Consider the following 23,093-nt stretch of genomic DNA (forward strand, 5'->3'; position numbering starts at 1 on the left):
CTTCGCTGGCAACGGAAGTCTGGAGGTGGGGTTTCAAGGACTTCGGTGTTTTTGTGATGCTACGATTTCACTGATGCTCCCTTCGCTGGGAAGCCCCACCTCCAGACTTCCATTGCCAGTGAAGCGCTCGTTTTTGCGATGCTGGGATTCCCCTGCAGCATCACAAAAACACAGAAGGGGTTTCCCATGGAAAGGAGCCTCAGGGGAATCCCAGCAGCACAAAAACGGGTGCTTCAGCTGGCAAAAGGGGTGAATTTTGGACTTGCACGCATTAATCGCTTTTCCATTGATTCCTATGGGAAACATTGTTTCGTCTTACAAACTTTTCGCCTTAAGAACCTCGTCCTGGAACCAATTAAGTTTGTAAGACAAGGTATCACTGTAGTTAATATAGTTTCTAATTGTATTTATACTCACTAAGTGTGAAACCTGGGTCTGTTTCAATGAACTCAAAAGGGATATCCTGCCAGGAATGGTAGTTTGGGGACCCAGGTTTAATTTCCCCATGTCTCACGGCACACTGGTTGAAAAACACTGCACTAAAATACCCTCTTTTCCGCCCCGCAGGTGAACATCACAATAGTTTCGTGTGTGGATTTCAAGGGCTGCCTTCAGTTTATTGCAATGGCTTATCTGAGGTTTGTCTTGAACAGCTTCCAAGCTAGTCAAAAGATATTGACAAAATTGAACGGGTCTTAAGCATAAAACGTATCAGGAAAGACTTAATGAACTCAATCTGTATAGTCTGGAGGACAGAAGGAAAAGGGGGGACATGATCGAAACATTTAAATATGTTAAAGGGTTAAATAAGGTTCAGGAGGGAAGTGTTTTTAATAGGAAAGTGAACACAAGAACAAGGGGACACAATCTGAAGTTAGTTGGGGGAAAGATCAAAAGCAACATGAGAAAATATTATTTCACTGAAAGAGTAGTAGATCCTTGGAACAAACTTCCAGCAGACGTGGTTGGTAAATCCACAGTAACTGAATTTAAACATGCCTGGGATAAACATATATCCACCCTAAGATAAAATACAGGAAATAGTATAAGGGCAGACTAGATGGACCATGAGGTCTTCTTCTGCCGTCAGTCTTCTATGTTTCTATGTTTCTAGTCGAGAAAGGAATCCTCCGTTCACTGGTTTTCAAAATGTTTTTCGCATTAGATTTCTCCCAGCCCTCCTGGATTTCTTCCAGTTCTCCTGTTCCGAAAATGTTGTTATTCTTTGCCAGCCAAGGCAGTTTGCAAAAGGCCGAAGGGTGGGGACTTGGTGTAAATGCCGCTGTCTTCCTCGGCTGCTGAAGTCGGATCCTGGATTGCTAAGTGAAAAATGCAGGACCGAAGACAAGATCAATCTTAATTTTTAAGGTATTTGAAAACGACGAAGGTATCCAAGGAGAAACGATCTATCGGTTCAGATTACGTTGCCAGAACAGCAGTGGAAACTTTTCTATGATTTCATCTTAAGTAGAGTTTGTAATAGCGTTGGGGATGTTGAGAGAGAAAATGCAATTATATGAAGTTAGAGGAAATGGTTCTTTTGTAAACATTGAAAATCTGGCAGGCTCGTCAAGGTTTTCTGCTTCTGGCTTCTATAACATGCCTTTCAAAGTTAGAAGGGATATATTGTTGGGAGCCTTCATTGTTGTATTTGGGGGATGTGATTCATACTTCTATTTTTTTTTAACCAAACCAGGAAGCAATTTCTGGTACTGTATATGGAAGGGTTAGCAACGGAACTAACTAAAAGGAGAATTCTTCAGTTTTGGATGGAAGGAGGCTGCTTCCTGGGAACCAAAGGCTGCATTATATTCAGAGACACATAATTGTGTTTGTTTGTTTTAAATCGGTCTTCTAAAGCTGAAGTCAAAGGATGTTTATCCTGTTACTCTGAATTAGCAAGTCAAATGGGAAGGCCCCCCCCACCCCAAAAAGGAGAAAACAGGAATCCCAATAGCAAAGCGGTCACTTTGAAGGAGAAGTGAAAGCAGGGCTGATCCTCAGCACCAAAACCCAGAAGCCACAGCTACTGGGATTATCAAATGACCATTCCAGAGACTCTAGAGTAGTTTTTGGCAACTTGAAGATGTGGGGACATCTGCTGGCAAAATTTTGCATACCATTTGGGGAATTCTGGGAGTTGGAGTCCACACATCTCTCCCCCCCCCCTCTCTCTCACACACACTACATTAGATGAGATTACTAGAATTGGAAGGGACATTGTTGGTCATCTACTCCAACCACCGCTCAAGCGGAGATATTATATATTTTATACGATTATATATTTATACTATATTAATTATACTATACTATATTATACTATACTAACTATACTATACTATACTATACTATACTATACTATACTATACTATACTATACTATACTATTTATTTATTTAGTCCAATACACAACGAGGGTTTTAGTGGGTATATATCTATATACACATAGTAAAATACATGATGAAGGTTATAGAGGAGATACTCATAGTAAAATATATCTAAGAAAGAATAGAAGAGAAGTTATAGTAATAGAACATATCAATGAAAGAATAGAAGAAGAGATATAGGAATAGAAGAAAGGTATAGGAGATATAGGAGAGCAATAGGACAGGGGACGGAAGGCACTCTAGGGCACTTGTACTCGCCCCTCACTGACCTCTTAGGAATCTGGATAGGTCAACCGTAGATAATCTAAGGGTAACTATACAGTGTTCCCTCGATTTTCGTGGGTTCAAACTTTGCGAATAGCCTATACCACGGTTTTTCAAAAAATATTAATTAAAAAATACTTCACGGTTTTTTTTCCTATACTGTACCACGGTTTTTCCCGTCTGATGACATCATACATTATCACCAAACTAATAATTTTTTGCAAATAAATAATAAATAATAATAATAATTGTTAATAAATAATTATGTTTATAAATATCAGGATCACTAAGTGTCCTATTCAATAGTGAGTACCAGTAATAATGGTGAATAAATGGTTGTTAAGGGAATGGGAAATGGTAATTTAGGGGCTTAAAGTGTTCAGGGATGGTTGGTGATACTGTCCATAGCCAAAAATGGTGTATTTACTTCCGCATCTCTACTTCGCGGAAATTCGACTTTCGCGAGCGGTCTCAGAACGCATCCCCCCGGGAAAATCGAGGGAACACTGTACTATACTATACTATACTATGCTATACTATTCCATTCCATTCCAATATCATTAGTAGAAATGTTGCAAGCAGAACCCATCATGGTTGATCCAGTTTCATTACATTTATTTTTTCCTACCTTTTAAAATCTGATGTTTTGGGGATGGCTAGCTGCTCTTGATCCCAGTTAGGAGGGGCTCCTTTTATTTTTAAAATATATCTTCTCAACCACCAAAAGACACTTCCTCACATCATATTCATATACAGGAATATAGGGGTTTATAAGCCAGAACAATTGATATCTCTTTCCTTTGCTCCCATCCTCCTTTGTATTTTTCAGCCAACTTTGTTTCTTTTGTGTTTCTTGTATTCTTGCTTTTAAATGCTTTTAACAATTTGCAAATGGCCCAGTCATGGAGAAAAATCTAACTTTGTGGTTGCAAGCAGTGGGAAATGTTCTTGATGGCACTAATTGATCAATAATAGTAAAAAAAAACCTACCCAGTTACTGAGAGTCAGGTGGCATATACAGTACATTTAATAAATTATCCATTATTATAGTAAACAATTGCCCAGGCTCTAAAATGACCTGGCTGATAGTTTTGTCTTTATATATTATACATTTAAGCTAAAATTGACTGACACATTCATAACAATAGCACTTAAGACTAATATGCTTATATATTGATAAAAAGACTTATATATTGATTGATTGATTGAGTGAGTGAATGATAATTTAATGTTTTTAAGTTTTTAGGATGTTTTTAAAGTCTTTTAATTGTTATCAATTGGATCAAATTGTTTTATAATGTATTCTGTTTGTTGTGAGCCGTCTTGAATCCACGGAGAGAGGCCCTCTTCACAGTGCTTTACAGCCCTCTCTAAGAATTTATTTTAAGAATAGATTTTTTATTTTATTTTATTTTTTTAATAAAGTTTTATTTACATATATAATACAAGGTACTTAGAATACATGAAAAGGAAACAGAAAAAGAAAAAACAAACAAGAAAAACAATACATCCAAAAATACATATTTTAAGAATAGAATAGAATAGAATAGAATTGTTTATTGCCCAAGTGTGATTTGACACACAAGGAATTTGTCTTTGGTGCATATGCTCTCAGTGTATATTAAAAAAAATTAATCAAGAATTATAAGATACATAAAGATATACAGTATACCGTATATAAAATATACTGCTCAAAAATAAACAAAGGGAACACTCAAATAACACGTCCTAAATCTGAATGAATGAAATATTCTCATTGACTACTTTGTTCTGTACAAAGTTGATTGTGCACAACAGCAGGTGAAACTGATTGTCAATCAGTGTTGCTTCCCAAGTGGACAGTTTGATTTCACAGAAGTTTGATTTACTTGAGAGTTATATTCTGTTGTTTAAGTGTTCCCTTTATTTTTTGAACAGTGTATATTATAACATAGGACTTCAGCAATAGAGTGATCAACGCCTGGATTTCACCATCTGATTCTGTGGCTTCTTCCCCAAACCCCAAAATCTTCAACCTTCTAGATTGTCTACAGTCGACCTCTCCCCTTTTCTAAGAAGTCTGTAAGGGGCGTGCATAAGCACACCATTGTGCCTCTCCTCGCTGTCCTACTGCCTTCTTTTATAATTACTTTCTATGTTATGTTTATATAAAGTACTACCTTATACTTGATTGGCAAATAAGTAAGTAAGTATGTAAGTATGTAAATCTGTCAGTCAGTCAGTCAGTCAGTCAGTCTGTCTGTCGTCTATCTATCTATCTATCTATCTATCTATCTATCTATCTATCTATCTATCTATCTATCTATCTATCTATCTCCCTGATACAGAGCTAAAAGGATTGGATACTGTATCCTAGAAATTAATTCTCTGCCTTACAAGGCAAAGGTTCCCAGTTCATGTCCCAATGAGAGAATGGCTAGCTGATGAGGCCAGAACAAGGCCGAAATAGATCTATCCTAGTCTCCCTTAATTTTCAAATTCAGCAAAAATATGTCTCTTTCTCTCTCTCTCTCTCTCTCTCACACACACACACACACACACACAAGTTAAATTAAATTAAAATATATATTCTATTCTATAATTCTATTGTCCACAACAATCCGGGTCCGTATTAGCTGCATAAAAAGAGGAGAGAGGATTATCCCCGGTGCCTGTAATTAAATCCAGATTAAATTAGGAATAAATTAGGATTTAAACCTGCAGGAGGAAAAACACACACACTCACACCAATTGAGTCCCAGCGCTTTTCTGATGAATCCAAGAAGGCGGGAGTCCCGAAGGGGGCGTGGCGTGGCGAGGTGGGGGCGTGGCTGGGCGGAGCTGGCTCGCTCGCTGTCCCGGCGGTCGCCATGGAGACGGGCCCCGCGGCCTGACCCGCAACGAGGAGCCTTCGGTCCGCCGGGCCCAGCTTGAGGTAGCGGGGGGCCCCTTTCCAGGCATGAGGCGGGTGCATGGCCGCCCCGAACCACCGCTGAGCTGGAGGGGGGAAGGTGAGACGAAGCCGGGCTGCCTTGAGGGACGGTGAAGTGGGTGGTGGTCGAGGAAGTGCTTGGAGACCCTTCGATCTTCCCTGTGGATCTTGCCTGTGGTTTTCTCCCCCCTCCCATTAAAAAAAAAGACTCTCCCGCCCATCATTCGAAGCACATGGCCGGCTGCGGATGATGGGCCGATCGGCGCGCTTCCTTGGAAGAAGGACGCTTTCCCCCCTCCCCGCCCCCGTATGAAGGAGAGCCGGGCGGTTCCCAGGGATAGGAAGGAGCGAAGGCCGAGATGGGGAAGGGGCTTTTCAGGAGGAAGAGGAGGAGGAGGAGGAGGAGGGAAGACTTAATGAGGCCCCAAAAGGGGCTTAAAGCCTCTTAGGACAGGAGGTCTCCAACCTTAGCAACTTGAAGACTTGTGGACTTCAACTCCCAGCAAAGCTGGCTGAGGAATTCTGGGAGTTGAAGTCCACAAGTCTTCAAGTAGCCAAGGTTGGAGACTCCTGCCCTGCTCTAAGGTGTATAAATTCCCTTTTCAAACCGAAATAGCCTCCCTCTTTCAGCCGCCCTCCATCTCAGGCTTGCAAGCTTGAAGGTGAGTGGGCTTCAACCAATCCACTGTAATCTTAGAACAATGAACCAGTGGAACTGCCTGCCTCCAGAAGTTGTGAATACTCCAACGCTGGAAGTTTTTAAGAAGATGTTGAATAACCATTGGTCAGAAATAGTGTAGGGCAGTGATGGCAAAGACGGGCTACAAAAATGGTGGAAGGTCTTAAGCATAAAACTTATCAGGGAAGACTTCATGAACTCAATCTGTATAGTCTGGAGGACAGAAGGGAAAGGGGGGGGGGACATGATCGAAACATTTAAACATATTAAAGCGTTAAATAAGGTTCAGGAGTGAAGTGTTTTTAATAGAAAAGTGAACACAAGAACAAGGGGGCGCAATCTGAGGTTAGTTGGGGGAAAGATCAGAAGCAATGTGAGAAAATATTATTTGACTGAAATAGTAGTAGATGCTTGGAGCAAACTTCCAGCAGCCGTGGTTGGTAAATCCACAGCAACTGAATGTAAACATGCCTGGGATAAACATATATCCATCCTAAGATAAAATACAGGAAATAATATAAGGGCAGACTAGAGGGACCATGAGGTCTTTTTCTGCCATCAATCTTCTATGTTTCTATGGTGAAACTTTTTTCCCTCGAGTGCCGAAAGAGAATGCGTGTGCGCTATCGCGCATGAACGCGTGCCCACACCCATTATTCAATGTCCTCTAACAGGTTGGAAATGGCCTGTTTCCCAACAAGGTCCAGTAGGCCATGTTTCACCCTCCCTAGGCTCCAAAGGCTTCCCTGGAGCCAGAGGAGGGTAGTAACATCCTCCCAAGGCTGTCTGGAAGCCAAAAATGCCCTCACACAGCCTCTGTGTGAGCCAAAAATCAGCTGGCTGGCACACATGTGCACGTTGGAGCTGAGCTAGGGCAACGACTAGCCTGCCAGCAGTTATGGCTCCGCGTGCCACCTGTGGCACATGTGCCATAGGTTCACCATCATAGGGTTTCCTGTCTAAGCAGGGAATTGGACTAGAAGACCTCCAAGGTCCCTTCCAACTCTATCATTATTGTTATTGTTGTTATTATTATTATCATCATTATCATTATTATTATCTTATGAAGTGCCTGATGGGAGTTGTAATCCAGTCCAGGTTGCCCTCCCCTTAGGGCCATGATTGAGCCCTAAAATTTTCCCTTTTGCTAATAAGCAAGGTACTTTGGGTGAGTTAGCATTAGCAAAAGCATTTATACCACTTCACAGCACTTACGGCCCTCCCTAAGCGGTTTACAGGGAGTAAGCATTTTGCCCCAACAATCTTGGTCCTCATTTTACTGACCTTGGAAAGATGGTGATCAGCAGAAGTAGCTTGCAGTACTGCACTCCAACCACTGCACCACCGAGGCTCTTTTTTGCAAGGAGCTTGACCTCCTTGTACCAAACTTTCTTGCCACCGTTGTTAAGTGAATCATGCAGTCCTTAAACAAATCTGACTCCACCCCACTCCCCCACATTGACTCCGTTTGTTGGAAGCTGGCTGGGAAGGATAGAAATCAATAATGGGCAGCCGAAATTTTTACTGAAAGATATGGCAACAGTTGTTAAGGGTGAAAAATGGTTGCAAGTCACTTTTTTTACAGTGCCTGGGTAAAGCTTCAAACGGTTGCTAAATGAATGGGAAGGAGTCCATATTGGAGGGTCTTCCTGGCTGATAAAAATATCACTGTTTTTGATGGAACTCCCTTAACTGGTCTCTGTGTGGTTTTATGGGAACCTTGCACTTAATCCAATATTTGGATATTTTGGATCCCTGAGGAGTCCTTGCTTAACTGTCACTTGTTCGGAGACTTCACTAAATGAATGAATGGGACTTATGACCAAGCCTATCATATATGATTAAACGCGTTTGCATTTCCCTTCTGAATAGGGAAAAACTCACCACTTTTTATGTAGGCAGCTATTTATCAGGGTGGAGCTTCTACTTTTTCTTGGCCCGGCACAGAAATGATTGTTCTAGCGCATACTTAATTGGAAATGCGGAAAAGTAGATCAGTTCATGGATATTAATCTACAGGTCCTCCCCACCCCATTGTGTGAATGATTTATGGGAGAGGAAGGTGTTGCTTAGCCACCAGATCTCTATTTCGAACAAACAACAAAGGAAGCTAACCAAAGCCAAGATCTTTGCGTGAAACTGCCGTGGCTCACGAGGAACTGAAACATACTTCAAAATTATGACCAGTCATGTAGCTAGCAACAGTGTAGTTCTAAAGGAAGGTTAATGTTGGTTTCCTCTAGAGGAGAATTTAACATTTTACTGCATTCAGTTTTGGTCACCACGATGCAAAAATGATGTGGAGGCTCTAGAAAGAGTGCAGAGAAGAGCAACAAAGACGATTAGGGGACTGGAGGATAAAACATATGCAGGCACTGGGCATGGCTAGTTGAATGAAAAGAAGGACCAGGGGAGACATGATAGCAGTGTTCCAATATCTCAGGGGTTGCCACAAAGAAGAGGGAGTCAAACTATTCTCTAAAGCAGTGACTTTCAACCTTTTTTGAGCCGCGGCACATTTTTTACATTTACGAAACCCTGGGGCACATTGAGGGGGGGGGGGGCTATAAAAAGTTTGGACAAAAAAATTATCTCTCTCTCTTCCTCCCTCTTTCTCTCCCTTCCTCGTTCTTTCTCTCTCTCTCCATCCCTCTTTCTTTCTCTTCCTTCCTCTCTTTTTTGCTCTCTTTCTCTCTCTCTCCTTCCCTCCCTCTCTTTCTCTCTCTCTCTTGCTTTCTTTCTCTCTCTTGCTTTCTTTCTCTCTCTCTCTTGCTTTCTTTTTCTTGTTCTCTTTCTCTCTATCTTGCTTTCTTTCTCTCTCTCTTGCTTTCTTTCTCTCTTTCTGTCTCTCTTCCTTTCTTTCTCTCTCTGAGCTTCGCGGCACACCTGACCATGTCTCGCGGCACACTAGTATGCTGCGGCACACTGGTTGAAAAACACTGCTCTAAAGCACCAGATGGTAGAACAAGAAGCAATGGGTGGAAACTAAATAAAGAGAGAAGTAACTTAGAACTAAGGAGACGTTTCCTGACAGTTAGAACAATTAATCAGTGGAACAGTTTGCCTCCAGAAGTTCTGTCTTAAGTAGCGTAGGGTTTCCTGCCTAAGCAGGAGGTTGGACTAGAAAACCTCTAAGGTCCCTTCCAACTCTGTTGTTATTATCAACATGAAAGGGACCTTGTAAGTTATCCAATCCAACCCCCTCCCCGCCCACTTATTGGACAGGATGCCCTTTTCAGGTTTGTAGAATATTGCAGTCCCCACCATTTAGGAATAGGTAGGGTTGCCTGCAATTTGCAGGCAATGAGTCAATCACACAAAAGATTCCCCGTGGGTAAAGGTTATGTAGGACAAAAGAGCCCTGTGATTGGTGTGAGATTGTTTTCTATTCTGTTGGATTGTTTTGAAAGCAAATAACTTTTTAACAGTCCAAAGTGGAATTTAAGCTTTAGGCCAAGTAAATAGAGACACACTTCATTTTTCATAGTCTCAAAAACGCTTCAACCGTTCTGATTCCGTTTATCTTTGTTGTTGGCTTTTTTTTGCTTGCAGAGAAAGAGACTGTGGACCTTATGAGAGCACTGTAAGAACTACACGATTGGATCAAGGGAGGCCTGAACTGTAAGATTGAGGCAGTTATCTTCAGGCTGGGGTAAGGGGAGCCCGTACGATTTGTGGCACTTCCAGTCTTACAAGTTTCAGTTAATCTAGATTTAAATTGTGATGTGATGTGTGATGTTTCCCTGTACTTTCTGTTCTTTTCCGGGGTATATCATATTCAATACAGTGGCGTATTGAATCTCCCATTTTTTATTCTGGCATTTCTTAATGAAAACATACTGCATGTGTTCAAACGAAAATCATGGGTGTCTGGCGCACTTTGTCCTCTGTCTGTCTGTCTGTCTGTCTGTCTGTCTGTCTGTCTGTCTATCTATCCATCATCTATCTATCCATCCATCCATCCATCCATCCATCTATCTATCTATCTATCCATCATCTATATATCTTCTATCTATCTATCTATCTATCTATCTATCTATCTATCTATCTATCTATCTATCTATCTATCTATCTATCTATCTATCTATCTTCTATCTTCTATCTATCTATCTATCTATCTATCTATCTATCTATCTTCTATCTATCTATGTCTCTCTCTCTTTCTTTCTCTCTCTCTCTCTACATCCATCCATCATCTATCTATCTATCTATCTATCTATCTATCTATCTATCTATCTATCTATCTATCTATCCATCATCTATCTATCTATCTATCTATCTATCCATCCATCATCTATATCTATCTATCTATCTATCTATCTATCTATCTATCTATCTATCTATCTATCTATCTATCTATCTATCTATCTATATCTTCTATCTATGTCTCTATCTTTCTCTCTATCTATCTATCCATCCATCATCTATCTATCTATCTATCTATCTATCTATCTATCTATCTATCTATCCATCATCTATCTATCTATCTATCTATCTATCTATCTATCTATCTATCTATCTTCTATCTATGTCTCTATCTTTCTATCTATCTATCTATCTATCTATCTATCTATCTATCTATCTATCTATCCATCATCTATCTATCTATCTATCTATCTATCTATCTATCTATCTATCCATCATCTATCTATCTATCTATCTATCTATCTATCTATCTATCTATCTATCTATCTATCTATCTATCATATCTATCTATCTATCTATCTATCTATCTATCTATCTATCTATCTATCTATCTATCTATCTATCTATCTATCTATCTATCTCTATTAGATTTCTATGCCACCCTTCTCAAAGTGATTCAGGGCGGTGTACAATATTATAAATGCAACAATATATAAAAGAAATCTAATTTACTTTAAAAGAATGATACAAATTGCTAAAAGTGTTAAAAACCCCATATACAGATATACACGTTCATTGAATTCAATCATTCATAATATCGGCTGGAGACAATCTAATCTCTCACGGCCCCCATGCCTGCCGGCAGAGGTGGGTCTTCAGAGCTTTACGAAAGACCAGGAGGGAGGGGGGGGCGGTACGTATCTCTGGAGGGAGTTTGTTCCAGAGGACCATGGCCACCACAGAGAAGGCTCTTCCCCTAGGTCCCGCCAGACAACATTGTCTGGCCGACGGGACCCGGAGAAGGCCAACTCTGTGGGACCCAACCAGCCTCTGGGATGCATGATTATTTACTAAATAATGAATTATTTATGATTATTTATTAAAGTTTGAACATTAAAAATGAGGTTCATCTCAAAAATGACTTTTGCCCCATGGGATAGGTTGTTGTGTTGTAATGAAACAATTTCCCTACCTCCTCCAGTACACATGCACACAAAATGTAAAGTTGAATTACTGGAGAATGTGTGAAGCGCCCCTTGATGTGTGGTCAGAGCAACAACTTCTTAATTTTACTTCCAAAGGGCAACCTAGCAGCTGGCAGTTCTTGGCAATCTAGTTCTGGCCTAGTTCAGCCTCCAAGGACAGGCTGCGACATTTGGCTACCTGGGTTGCCTTTTCTAAAAAGCAAAACTGTTTGGTCTCCTAAGTGTTGAAATTGCCCTCTCCGTGACCTTCCGAGAAGCCGTCCTGCACACAACCGTTCCACCTGCAGAAAGGTTTGTGTTTGAAATATGCTTCCTGCAGCTTTTTCGGTGCAAATACGTTTCTCCTTTTTTCTCTTTTTTTTTTACGCCCCCCCTCTTCCCTCCTGCAGATGAACATCTGCAATAAGCCACCTAACAAGACAGCCCCAGAGAAGACTTCTGAAACAGCGTTTGAAGTTCAGTCTCAGCACGCCAGGAGAAATGGCTGGAGTTGGCCCCCGCACCCTTTCCAATTCGTTGCCTGGTTACTTTACTTCTTCTTTGCGCTCATCGGTTTTGGCATCCTCGTGCCTCTCCTGCCCATTCGCTGGGTGCCTGCTGGGTACATTGTATCCTTTATGCCTCCCAAGTTATTCCGGATCCATGACAGCGCGTATATCGTTTGGGAATGGTGGAAAACTCCCATTCATTACTGAAAGGGTAGTAGATGCTTGGAACAAACTTCCAGCAGACGTGGTTGGTAAATCCACAGTCACTGAATATTAAACATGCCTGGGATAAACATAGATCCATCCTAAGATAAAATACAGGAAATAGTATAAGGGCAGACTAGATGAACCAGGAGGTCTTTTTCTGCCGTCCGTCTTCTATGTTTCTATGTTTTTAATAGAAAAGTGAACACAAGAACAAGGGGACACAATCTGAGGTCAGTTGGGGGAAAGATCAGAAGCAACGTGAGAAAATATTATTTGACTGAAAGAGTAGTAGATGCTTGGAACAAACTTCCAGCAGGCGGGGTTGGTAAATCCACAGTCACTGAATTTAAACATGCCTGGGATAAACATAGATCCATCCTAAGATAAAATACAGGAAATAGTATAAGGGCAGACTAGATGGACCCGGAGGTCTTTTTCTGCCGTCAGTCTTCTATGTTTCTATAAAATCCACCGGTGCTTCTTTCACCACCTGTTTGCTTCCCGTCATTTTGTGTAGCTGTTGTCTTTAAGTGGTCGTGTCACCGTTCCATAATGAAATATTGGTGGCCCTCGACTTACAACAATTCGTTTGGCGACCGTTCAGAGTTACAACGGCATAAAAAAAAAAGTGAGTTAGGACTGTTTTTTTCACACACAACCATTGCAGCATCCCCACGATCAAACTTTGGATGCTTATCAGTTGACTCATATTTATGATGGTTGCATTGTCCTAGGACCGTGATAGCGAACTTATGGCACGTGTAGCCATATCTGCCGTCACGCACACCTTTGCCTTAGCTCCATCGTGCATGTGTGTGCTGGCCAGTTAATTTTCGGCCTATGGAGGGGCTCCATAGGGGCGAGAGGGCATGTTTTCGCCCTCACCAGGTTCCAAGAATGCCTCTGGAGCCTGGGGAGGGTGAAAAACGGGCCTACCGGCAATGTTCCCTCTAATTTTTTTTCGGTGTGGGCGGAAAAGTATAATGTCTGAGCGGCACATTTTCATGCCTGAGTGCTACCGGGCCCACTGGAAGTTGGGAATTGCGGCAGCAGGAGGGTGCGTGCAGGTGCGCAGGAGTGTGGCACATGGAAGGCATTAAATTATGGGTGTGGGCATGGCACCCACGCAGTAATAATAATAATAATTTATTACATTTGTATGCCACCCCTCTCTGCAGACTCAGGGCAGCTCACAACAACAATAATAACAGTGACAATATAACAAATCTAACATTTTAAAAAAATCTAAAAACCCACCATTTAAAAACCATACAACACAAGCATACCATACATAAAACTATATAAGCTTGGGGGAGATATTTATTTATTTATTAATCAGATGTGTATGCCGCCCCTCTCCGCAGACTCAGGGCGGCTCACAGCAATAATAATACAATGTATACAAATCTAATATTTAAGTTAATTTAAAAACCCCATGTCAATTCCCCCATGCCTGACGACAGAGGTGGGTTTTAAGGAGCTTACGAAAGGTTTCTCAATTCCTCCATGCCTGGCGATACAGGTGGGTCTTAAGCAATTTACGAAAAGCAAGGAGGGTGGGGGCAGTTTTGATCTCTGGGGGGAGTTGATTTCAGAAGGCCGAGGCCGCCACAGAGAAGGCTCTTCCCCTGGGGCCCACCAGACGCCATTGCACCCATGGGCATGCACTTTTGGCACCCCAGGGAAAAATGGTTCGCCATCACTGTCAACAGAGCAACAGAAATGTTGAGCTCAATTGTAGTCATAAGTCGAGGATTCCCCATAGACACAATAGTGTTAACAGTTCCTTTTGCCATCATTGAATACCTTCAAATGACTTTTTACCTTTCCTGTGCTTTTTCTGGGCTTCTGTGAAAGAAGCAATGAGTTGCATCTTTCAAGCTAGCTGGCCCCAGTTTTTCTTTTTTTTAAATGAAAGGATTTTTAATCTTGGTGGCATTTTTGTCCCGTGGAACGTCGATGAATCTGAGAGAGAAGCCTTAACTGTGCCCCCTTCAGTGTCCTGGCGTCTTCTTCCTCTGCCATCTAGTCGTTCACCTTACCGCAGTTTCCATTGATCCGGCCGATGACAGTGTGCGAAAGAAGAATTACCAGGGGCCGCTGTCTGCCTTCAATCGCAGCCAGCACGCTCATGTTATTGAAAATCGTCACTGTCACATCTGTGACGTAGATGTGTGAGTATTTGTTTTCCCTTCCTTTTCGTAAGAGTTGTGAGTTAACTGCACCGATTCCTTTCTCGGGCGAAAATCAGCGCTAGAAATCTCGGAGAAAACTTCCAAGTATTTTTACCTTGCCTTGGTTTACTGCCACTGGGCCATAATAGAACTGGCTGGATTCACATGTCATGCCGAGCATAATGTGGTTTGTTTGGCTTTGGTTAAGCGTGTTATGTAAACACAGACAATGTGTTTTGTAAACTGTGACTTATGGCTTCGTCTGTTGTATGAACCAATCAATTGTGTTTATTCAATAAGTTATGATTAAACAAACAGTTTAGCATAATAGATGACTCAACCATGACCTTGTGAATCACATAACCACTTGGGGTCTTACACAGTCAGAAGTGCCTTTGTCGTTCCCCCTCTCCCCCCAAATCTTTGCATCGTATCCTCATCAACAATATAGCTATACCACAGAAGTGAAACTCGGCAGATTCTGACCAGTTCTGGAGATTCACAAGGTCATGGTTGAAATTGAGAACCGGTAGCAGGAATTTTGAGTACTCTGTAGAACTGCTAAATAGCACTTCTGACCCCCATCTATTCTCTGCTTCCCAAGTCCCAATTAATTGGGAAGAAATGGGGACCTTCCCCTGGATTGGAGAGAGAATGGAGATTTTACAGTATCCTTCGCCCACGCCACACCCAGTAAGCCACGCCCACAGAACCGGTAGCAAGATTTTTGAATCCCACCACAGCTATACCCATGACTTTTAAAATTAACTTTGTTTCTGCTCTTTCGTACTTGATGCCAGGTAACTAAATTGTGCTGGTCACCAGCAGTAGTGCAGCATAGTTGACAAACCTTTGTAAGACTTGCTGTTTTCACAACAGACTGTCATTCCTGCATTGATGTTATGATTCGAAGATCAAAGAAGTTAGAGTAGTCTTACTTAGAAGTGCAGACTTGGTGAAAGAAAGCCAGCAGTAAATACAAGGAAGAATGTAGTTTTCTGAACTCACCGATTTTTTAGTGGAATTATTCTGCATATAAAAGCAGACTTAATTGGAAACAACATGCCTTTGTTAGTTCTTTCTTCTTCTTCTTCTAATTTAGCGCCCCAAATTAATCTGGGAAAACAGCTACAGAGTATAATTAGCTCCGTTATTTCTCTCTGTGTTTTATTATTAGGAGCTCCAGATCAAAACATTGCGGGTCCTGTAACAAATGCGTATGTGGCTTTGATCATCACTGCATGTGGCTCAACAACTGTGTGGGAGAAAGAAATTACTGGTATGGTCTTGTCTTTCACACATTAGCCCATTAAGCAAAGCTGTGAACATCCATTGAACAAATCTAGCACCTTTTAAAAATTTCACAGTCTAAATACCTGTTTTCCATTTTCAAATTTCATGTCCTTATAGGGAATATACTTAAGATCATAGGTAGAAATATATAAACTATACACCTACTATTTCAAAGAGCCGTCTAGAATCTTGGGACTTTTAGTCTAGATGCTTGTTTTGATTCTTGGATGTATTGCAGGTTATTTGGCTGGTAAAAATTAAGAGTTGTATTCTTTGTGCAGCATTGAGCTAAACTGTGTTGGATATAATGGGTATTTTTCGGACTAAGGATGCTAGCCACATGAATACCTGGTAGGCAGATTTTTCCTCTTATTTTTCTTCCCCAAAACTAAGGTGTGCCTTATACTCCAAAAAATAGGGTAGTTACATGTAGATTTCTCTTTTAAGTAATTTTTATTAATTTGTTTTAAAAAGCATAATCAAGAAAATATATACATTGATGTTTTTGAAATATTTGCAATACACAAAAAAGAAAATAGAAAAACATACATACACTTCTAAACAAACAAAAAACACCTGGACAATTACAAAATTACAAATAACATAAACATGTAGATTTCTCAAATTGGAATTCCACTCTAGAATATGCTATACAGTAGTCCCTCACCTATCGCTGGTGTTACGTTCCAGACCTGGCCGCAATAGGTGAAATCCGCGATGGGGAATTTATCGACTGATAGTACTTATTTAAGTATTTATATTGTAATTGTTTGGTAAGTTTTCATTGTTTTAAGTGTTTATAAACCCTTCCCACACAGTATTTATTTTAGATACAGTATTTAAATACAGTATTTACAATTTTAGATATTTTTTTTTTAAAAAAACCTGCCGATCGAGTTCGGCGGGCTGTTTAAATCTGCCGATCGGCTTCCTCAGAAACCCGCGATGAAGTGAAGCCGCAGTAGGTGAAGCTCGGTATAGCAAGGGACTACTGTACTGTAGTTGGCTCTGGCTTCTTTGGGGGCCCTTACTCTCTTCTGCTGAGCTAGACAAGCAAAGAGGTACAGGAGACTCAGGCAGGAGTGTAGCCCTCACTGTACACCTGCCACAGGTAGGAATGGCACAGTTTCTTTGCCAGGGATTCTCATTGCTAAATGCGACAGCCCTGGCTGAAAATTGATTTCTCTTGTATACTTCTCAAAAAAATAAAGGGAACATTCAAATAACACATCCTAGATCTGAATGAATGAAATATTCTCATTGAGTACTTTGTTCTGTACAAAGTTCAATGTGCTGACAATGTGTGAAATTGATTGTCAATCAGTGTTGCTTCCTAAGTGGACAGTTTGATTTCACAGAAGTTTGATTTACTTGGAGTTATATTCTGTTGTTTAAGTGTTCCCTTCATTTTTTTGAGCAGTGTATTTAGCAATAGTATTTGGACACAGTGCTTTACAGCCCTCTCGAAGTGGTTTACAGAGTCAGCATATATTGCCCCCAACAATCTGGGTCCTCATTTTACCCACCTCGGAAGGATGGAAGGCTGAGTTGACCTTGAGCCTGGTGAGATTCGATCTGTCAAACTGCTGGCAGCTGATGATCAGAAGGAGTAGCCTGCAGTACTATACTCTAACCCAGTGTTTCCCAACCTTGGCAACTTGAAGATATCTGGACTTCAACTCCCAGAATTCCCCAGCCAGCATTCGCTGGCTGGGGAATTCTGGGAGTTGAAGTCCAAATATCTTCAAGTTGCCAAGGTTGGGAAACACTGCTCTAACCACTGTGGCTCTTCATTGTGGAGATGCTAAAAGTTTCTCTGTTTTCTTTACAGGTTGTTTCTCAACAGCGTAATCTCCGCCATCCTGGGCCTTCTCCTAATTCTCCTTGTTGCTTTCTATGTCTTTGTTCAATTCTTCCTTGATCCCATGAGGTTACGCACCGGACATCACTTTGAAGGTACCTTTCTACAACCTGCACGGAGGAAATATCCCATCCTGGCAATTTCTCCTTTGTGTCCTTTGATTTTTTTGGTCAGAAGCATTGTGCTGATAATTATCCAAGTTAACAATCACTGTTATACACTTGTTTCCCTAAGAAAAGATGTCCGAAGTTTGGGCAATCTAGATATTGCTCTGTGACTTGAGAGCTCATTAAAATGATTTGCACAAATACAGAGTGATGAAGATTCAACTCCTCCTCACTTTTTTTGTCTGTTTCGTTTTGCAGGCTTGGCGAACCAAACAGATGTCTGGTTTGTGTTCCTTCCTGTTGCTCCAGTTAAGGCAAAAGCACCTGCGATCTTGTCGTTGGCTGGTCTGCTGATAATTCTGGGGTTATTGACTCTGTTCCTCTTGGGCCACCTATTAGTCTTCCATATTTATCTGAGTAGGTGCCACTTTTTTTTTGGTTTTCCTTCTCACTTCAATTAAACTGTGCATCGCCCCCTACATACATACATCTTTACACTTTCACACTGTTTGTGTGAACATTAGCTAGAAGCGTTTTGCTTTGCGTGAAATTTCTGAATAAGATTTAAAAGGTAAAGGTTCCCTTCACACATACCGTATTTTTCGGAGTATAAGATGCACCTCAGGTTTTGGGGAAGGAACATAGGAAAAAGAATTTGAACGGGTCCAAAGACAGGCTATAAGAATGGTGGAAGGTCTTAAGCATAAAACGTATCAGGAAAGACTTAACGAACTCAATCTGTATAGTCTGGAGGACAGAAGGAAAAGGGGGGACATGATCGAAACATTTAAATATGTTAAAGGGTTAAATAAGGTTCAGGAGGGAAGTGTTTTTAATAGGAAAGTGAACCCAAGAACAAGGGGGCACAATCTGAGGTTAGTTGGGGGAAAGATCAGAAGCAACATGAGAAAATATTATTTTACTGAAAGAGTAGTAGATCCTTGGAACAAACTTCCAGCAGACGTGGTTGGTAAATCCACAGTAACTGAATTTTAAACATGCCTGGGATAAACATATATCCATCCTAAGATAAAATACAGAAAATAGTATAAGAGCAGACTAGATGGATCTTTTTCTGCCGTCAGTCTTCTATGTTTCTATGCTTACTAGATATTCATCTGGTTAGTGTCCTTAGCCAGCATTTTTATTCCCTGGTTAGGGCTTTAAAAAAACTTTATTCGGAGAGAGCAACAATGAAAGAGCTTGCAAGCCAGTAAGTGCTGGGAACATCATTGGCACCTGGAAAGAAACATTTGGAGCAAGTAGAGCAATGAAAAAAACCCTGGAAAGTCTTAGGGTTTGGAAAACATCTTTTGCAGAGAGAAACAATGGAAGAGCTTGCAAGACGGTAGCAGCTGGGAACATTGTTAGTACCTGATTAGACTGGAGCAAGTAAAGCAATGAAAAAAAAACCTCTACAAAGACAGGATTTGGAAAACATCCTTAGCATAGAGTAACAATGAAAGAGCTTGCAAGCTGAAAAGAGTTGGGAACATCGTTAGGGCTGAATAGACACTTCTTCGGGGCAAGTTAGAGCAATGAAAACAACCCTGCAAAGACTTAGGGCTTGGAAAACATTCTCTGCGGAGAGAAACAATGAAAGAGCCTGCAGGGTAAGAGCTGGGAAGATTGTTAACAGCTAGTTAGGGTTGAAAAAATAGCTACATAGACAAGACATAAGGAAGACTCTTACCTTCCCACCAAGGTGGCCCCTATTTTTCTACTTGCATTTTTTAAATGTGCTTTCGAACTACTAGGTTGGCAGAAGCTGGGACAAATAACGGGAGCTTACTCCATTACACTGGGCCAGGGATTTGAACCGCTGAACCGAATAAGATTACGTAAGGTAAAACCCAGTGGTGGATTGCTGCCAGTTTGGACCAGTTCGCCCATACTGGTGGTGGAAATTTGCCCCTGCTCGCTGAACCGGCAGCTATGGCCGGCTGGCCATGTCCCTGAACCGATCCTTTGATCACCTGCTCCTTTAAAATGGCTGGCAAAAAAACCTATGCGCATGCACAAAGGCTTCTGCCCATGCACAGAGGGTCATTTCCTGGATGTGTAAAACGCCCACTTCCGACATGATGTGAATCGGATGGGAAGGTAAGTGGAGCCCACCCCTGGGGAAACCCAGCCTACCTAAAGGGCAATGGACTAGAGGCTTGGCTAGACTACTATATCAAACTGGATTGCTTCAGTTACATATCTGCAAACATTACTTGTCTGAACTGCAGGATTTGTATACATACTACGGGGACTGTAGTATTACCTCATTTGTTAATGATCAATAGATCGCTGATTTAAATGAAGTCTTTTTATTCCCCTCCAAAGCATCCTTTTGAGCTCTTAACAGAATTGGAAGTTTTCTCGTTCAAGCAGGAAATCCTATACCTTTTTAGACGATTGGTTGTCCCTTCTTAAAAACCTCCAATGTTGGAGCACCCCCAACCTCTGGAGACAAGCCATTCTGCTGATTAATCCTTCTAAGTGTCAGGATATGTCGTTCGGCAGGGCCTAGGGGAAGAGCCTTCTCTGTGGGGGCCCCGGCTCTCTGGAATCAGCTCTCCCTGGAGATTTGCACTGCCCCCACCATCCTTGCCTTCCGTAAGAGCCTTAAGACTCAACTATGTTGCCCGGCTTGGGGCAATTAGGTCTCAACCCCCTGGCCAACGAAATGAGATATATGTTGGATGATTGAACTGGTATGATTGTTTTTAAATATTGGATTTTTAGATTGTAATTTTAAATTTAATTTGATTTGCTGTTGTACTGTATTGTTATATTATATGCTGTTAGTCGCCCTGAGTCCTAGAAATCTAAAAAATAAATAAATATTTCTCCTTAGTTCTAGGTTGGTTCCCTCCTTGATTAGTTTCTCTCCCACCATAGCATCTTAATTCATGCCTTCCTCTCTGGACTTTGAAGTGAATTAATCTTCTGTCCTTCTCTTTAGTGTGGCACCGATTGACCACCTATGAATATATTGTCCAGCAACGTCCCCCACAAGAAGTGAAGGATCCTGAGAAGCAACCAGAGTTTTACCCTCCTTCAACAAGGCCCATTCAGGCAAGCTGCAACTTTTATTTAAATAAAAATGTATATATATATATATATTTAACATATCCAGCATTTAATCTGTTCATAATATTTCCTTCTAACATTGCTTTAATTCTGTTACCTGTAAAGTCTGGGGCTTATGTATGTTTCCCATGGTAGGAGATAGAGTGAGGCTTACAGATTTCATGCTGTTAATTATGAGAGCCAGTGCAAGAGGATAATCATTATTCATATTATAATAATACTAGTATACGATCATAGTATCCATAGAGATAATTTTTGGTGATCTATACTGATTAAAATCTCAATACAGCCCAATATCCTTCTTGGAATTTAAATTGGCTAGAACAGTGATGGTGAACCTATGACACGGGTGCCACATGTGGCATGCAGAGCCATATCTACCGGCACGTGAGCCATTGCCCTAGGTCAGCTCCAAGGTGCATGTGTGTGCCAGCCAGTTGAATTTTGGCTTGCACAGAGGCTCTGGGAGAGAGTTTTTGGCTTCCAGAGGGCCTCCAGGGGGATGGGGGAGAGTGTTTTTACCCTCCCCTGGCTCTTGAGAAGCCTTTGGACCCTTGGAAGGACGAAACATGAGCCTACTGGACCCACCAGAAGTTGGGAAACAGCCATTTCTGGACTCTAATAGGCCTCCAGGAGGTGGGGGAAGCTGTTTTCGCCCTCCCCAGGCATTGAATTATGAGTAGTGATGGGCGAACTGAACCCGCACAATTCGGGTCCGTACAGAATTTTGCGGTGTTCGGTTTGCCGAACACGAAATTTTTCCAAAGTTTGGGGTCGTGTTCGGCGTTCGGAGCTTTGACATCACCGGAATCTCTTTGCTTGCAGCGCCACTGCTGTGTCCTTTTTTGTAAAAATAACAATGTTTATTTTTACATGAAGACCTCCCTTTGAAGGAGCTGGGGAATCCCTCCCATGAAGAGATTCCGGGGGCGGAGCTTTGAAGTCACCGGCAGGTTGCTAAGGACACCAAGGTGATCACTTTCTGGATTCCATGGAATCCAGGAAGTGATCACCTTGGCATCCTTAGCAACCTTCCGGTGACGTCAAAGCTCCTCCCCCAGAATCTCTTCATGGGAGGGATTCCCCGTTCGGGTTCGAGTTTGGGTTCGGTTCGGGTTCGGCCGAATTTTGTGTAAAATTTGGCCGAACTTGCCAAACCCGAACACTGTTGGGTTCGCCCGTCACTAATTATGAGTGTGGGCACTTGCGCACGCACGATAGCAATCCAGTTATTTGGGCTTGCAGAGATATTCAGCATCCAGTGAGGGCAAATAACAATGCTGGCTCTCTCTCTTTGTTAGGTGAACAGTTGGATAAACTGTTGCCAAACCGAATGGCAGATACTTGACACCAAATCTAAACCATCCTTAGCTAAAATAGAGTGGCTAAACCAAGTGATTTGTGATAGGAGAGTGCATTAATTGAAACTCTCGATATTGTTGCTCCTTCTTCAAACATTCCATTTTTATCAAGTGAAATAGAAACTGTAAACAGTGCAGTATTTTGTTTCCAGAAGCACAGAGATAGCGTGCGTGGACTTTGCTATGCCCTGGAACCTACGAAAGGCTGAGATTTAGTGACTGGCTCAGGGCCTCCTCGTGATCAGCATCGCCAACTGTGTATTTAAGCCATGTTTCCCACAGTCCAAGGCGAAAACAATAAGCGTTGTATCTTTTTAGCTCCTTTAAAAATCACGTGCAAATATGAAGTTGCTATGTTTTAAACTGAGACGTCTTTAAACCATGAGATGCGTCTGATCAGACCTACACAGGCAAAGCTCCTCACTTTATTGGTGCAGAAGCTGCAGCAGCAGGCCACTAACTAAAATAGCTTGTTTGTTTTAGGATATGCAATTTTATGCAGGGAGTCTTGGCTATACCAATTCTGAGATGCAGGTGGAGGACCCATCAGAATTACCATCTGGGAGAGAGTAAGTAGAAGGAAAGCAGATCCCCCTGAATTTGTTAAAGTGGGCGAGGTGTCTTGGATTGACAGTAAGTTTATATTAAATGTAATTTTCTTCGCTTCTTAGAAATCGGAACAGCTTTCTTAACAGTAAATCCAAATGCGAATGTATATCTCTGTTTGGCTTTTGTTGATAAGAAGAGGAAATAAAACCAAATCAAGCAGCAACAGTAAGAGTAGAATTCAGCAGAAAATAATGCAATTAAAAACAACATTAAATGCCACAGCAAAGTATCATTAAATAACATTGAGTGTCTAGATTTTGCACAAAAAAGTGGGGGGATTTTAATGTGGCTCATAATTTATTGGTAATGCTTAGGGCTAAA

At 41.4% G+C, this 23,093-nt stretch overlaps 1 protein-coding gene across 2 annotated transcripts in view; it reads left to right on the forward strand.

The window, feature by feature from the left end:
* Positions 1 to 526: 526 nt before the first annotated feature.
* ZDHHC1 (zinc finger DHHC-type containing 1) overlaps positions 527 to 23,093 on the forward strand; it is a 28,646-nt gene continuing 6,079 nt past the window's right edge. Inside the window, exons 1-10 of one of the 2 annotated variants that reach the window (XM_070760407.1) lie at positions 527 to 638; positions 1,166 to 1,368; positions 9,793 to 9,892; positions 11,981 to 12,199; positions 14,285 to 14,460; positions 15,638 to 15,739; positions 17,585 to 17,709; positions 17,980 to 18,138; positions 20,675 to 20,787; positions 22,647 to 22,732. In XM_070760407.1, coding sequence (XP_070616508.1) covers positions 11,981 to 12,199; positions 14,285 to 14,460; positions 15,638 to 15,739; positions 17,585 to 17,709; positions 17,980 to 18,138; positions 20,675 to 20,787; positions 22,647 to 22,732 — 980 coding nt within the window. In that variant the 5' untranslated portion in view covers positions 527 to 638; positions 1,166 to 1,368; positions 9,793 to 9,892. Of the gene's footprint in view, positions 639 to 1,165; positions 1,369 to 5,440; positions 5,641 to 9,792; positions 9,893 to 11,980; positions 12,200 to 14,284; positions 14,461 to 15,637; positions 15,740 to 17,584; positions 17,710 to 17,979; positions 18,139 to 20,674; positions 20,788 to 22,646; positions 22,733 to 23,093 lie in introns of those variants that run through there. The other variant, XM_070760406.1, reaches the window with a different exon arrangement.

The sequence above is a fragment of the Erythrolamprus reginae genome, chromosome 9 (assembly GCF_031021105.1).
Source record: "Erythrolamprus reginae isolate rEryReg1 chromosome 9, rEryReg1.hap1, whole genome shotgun sequence".
NCBI lineage: Eukaryota > Metazoa > Chordata > Lepidosauria > Squamata > Dipsadidae > Erythrolamprus > Erythrolamprus reginae.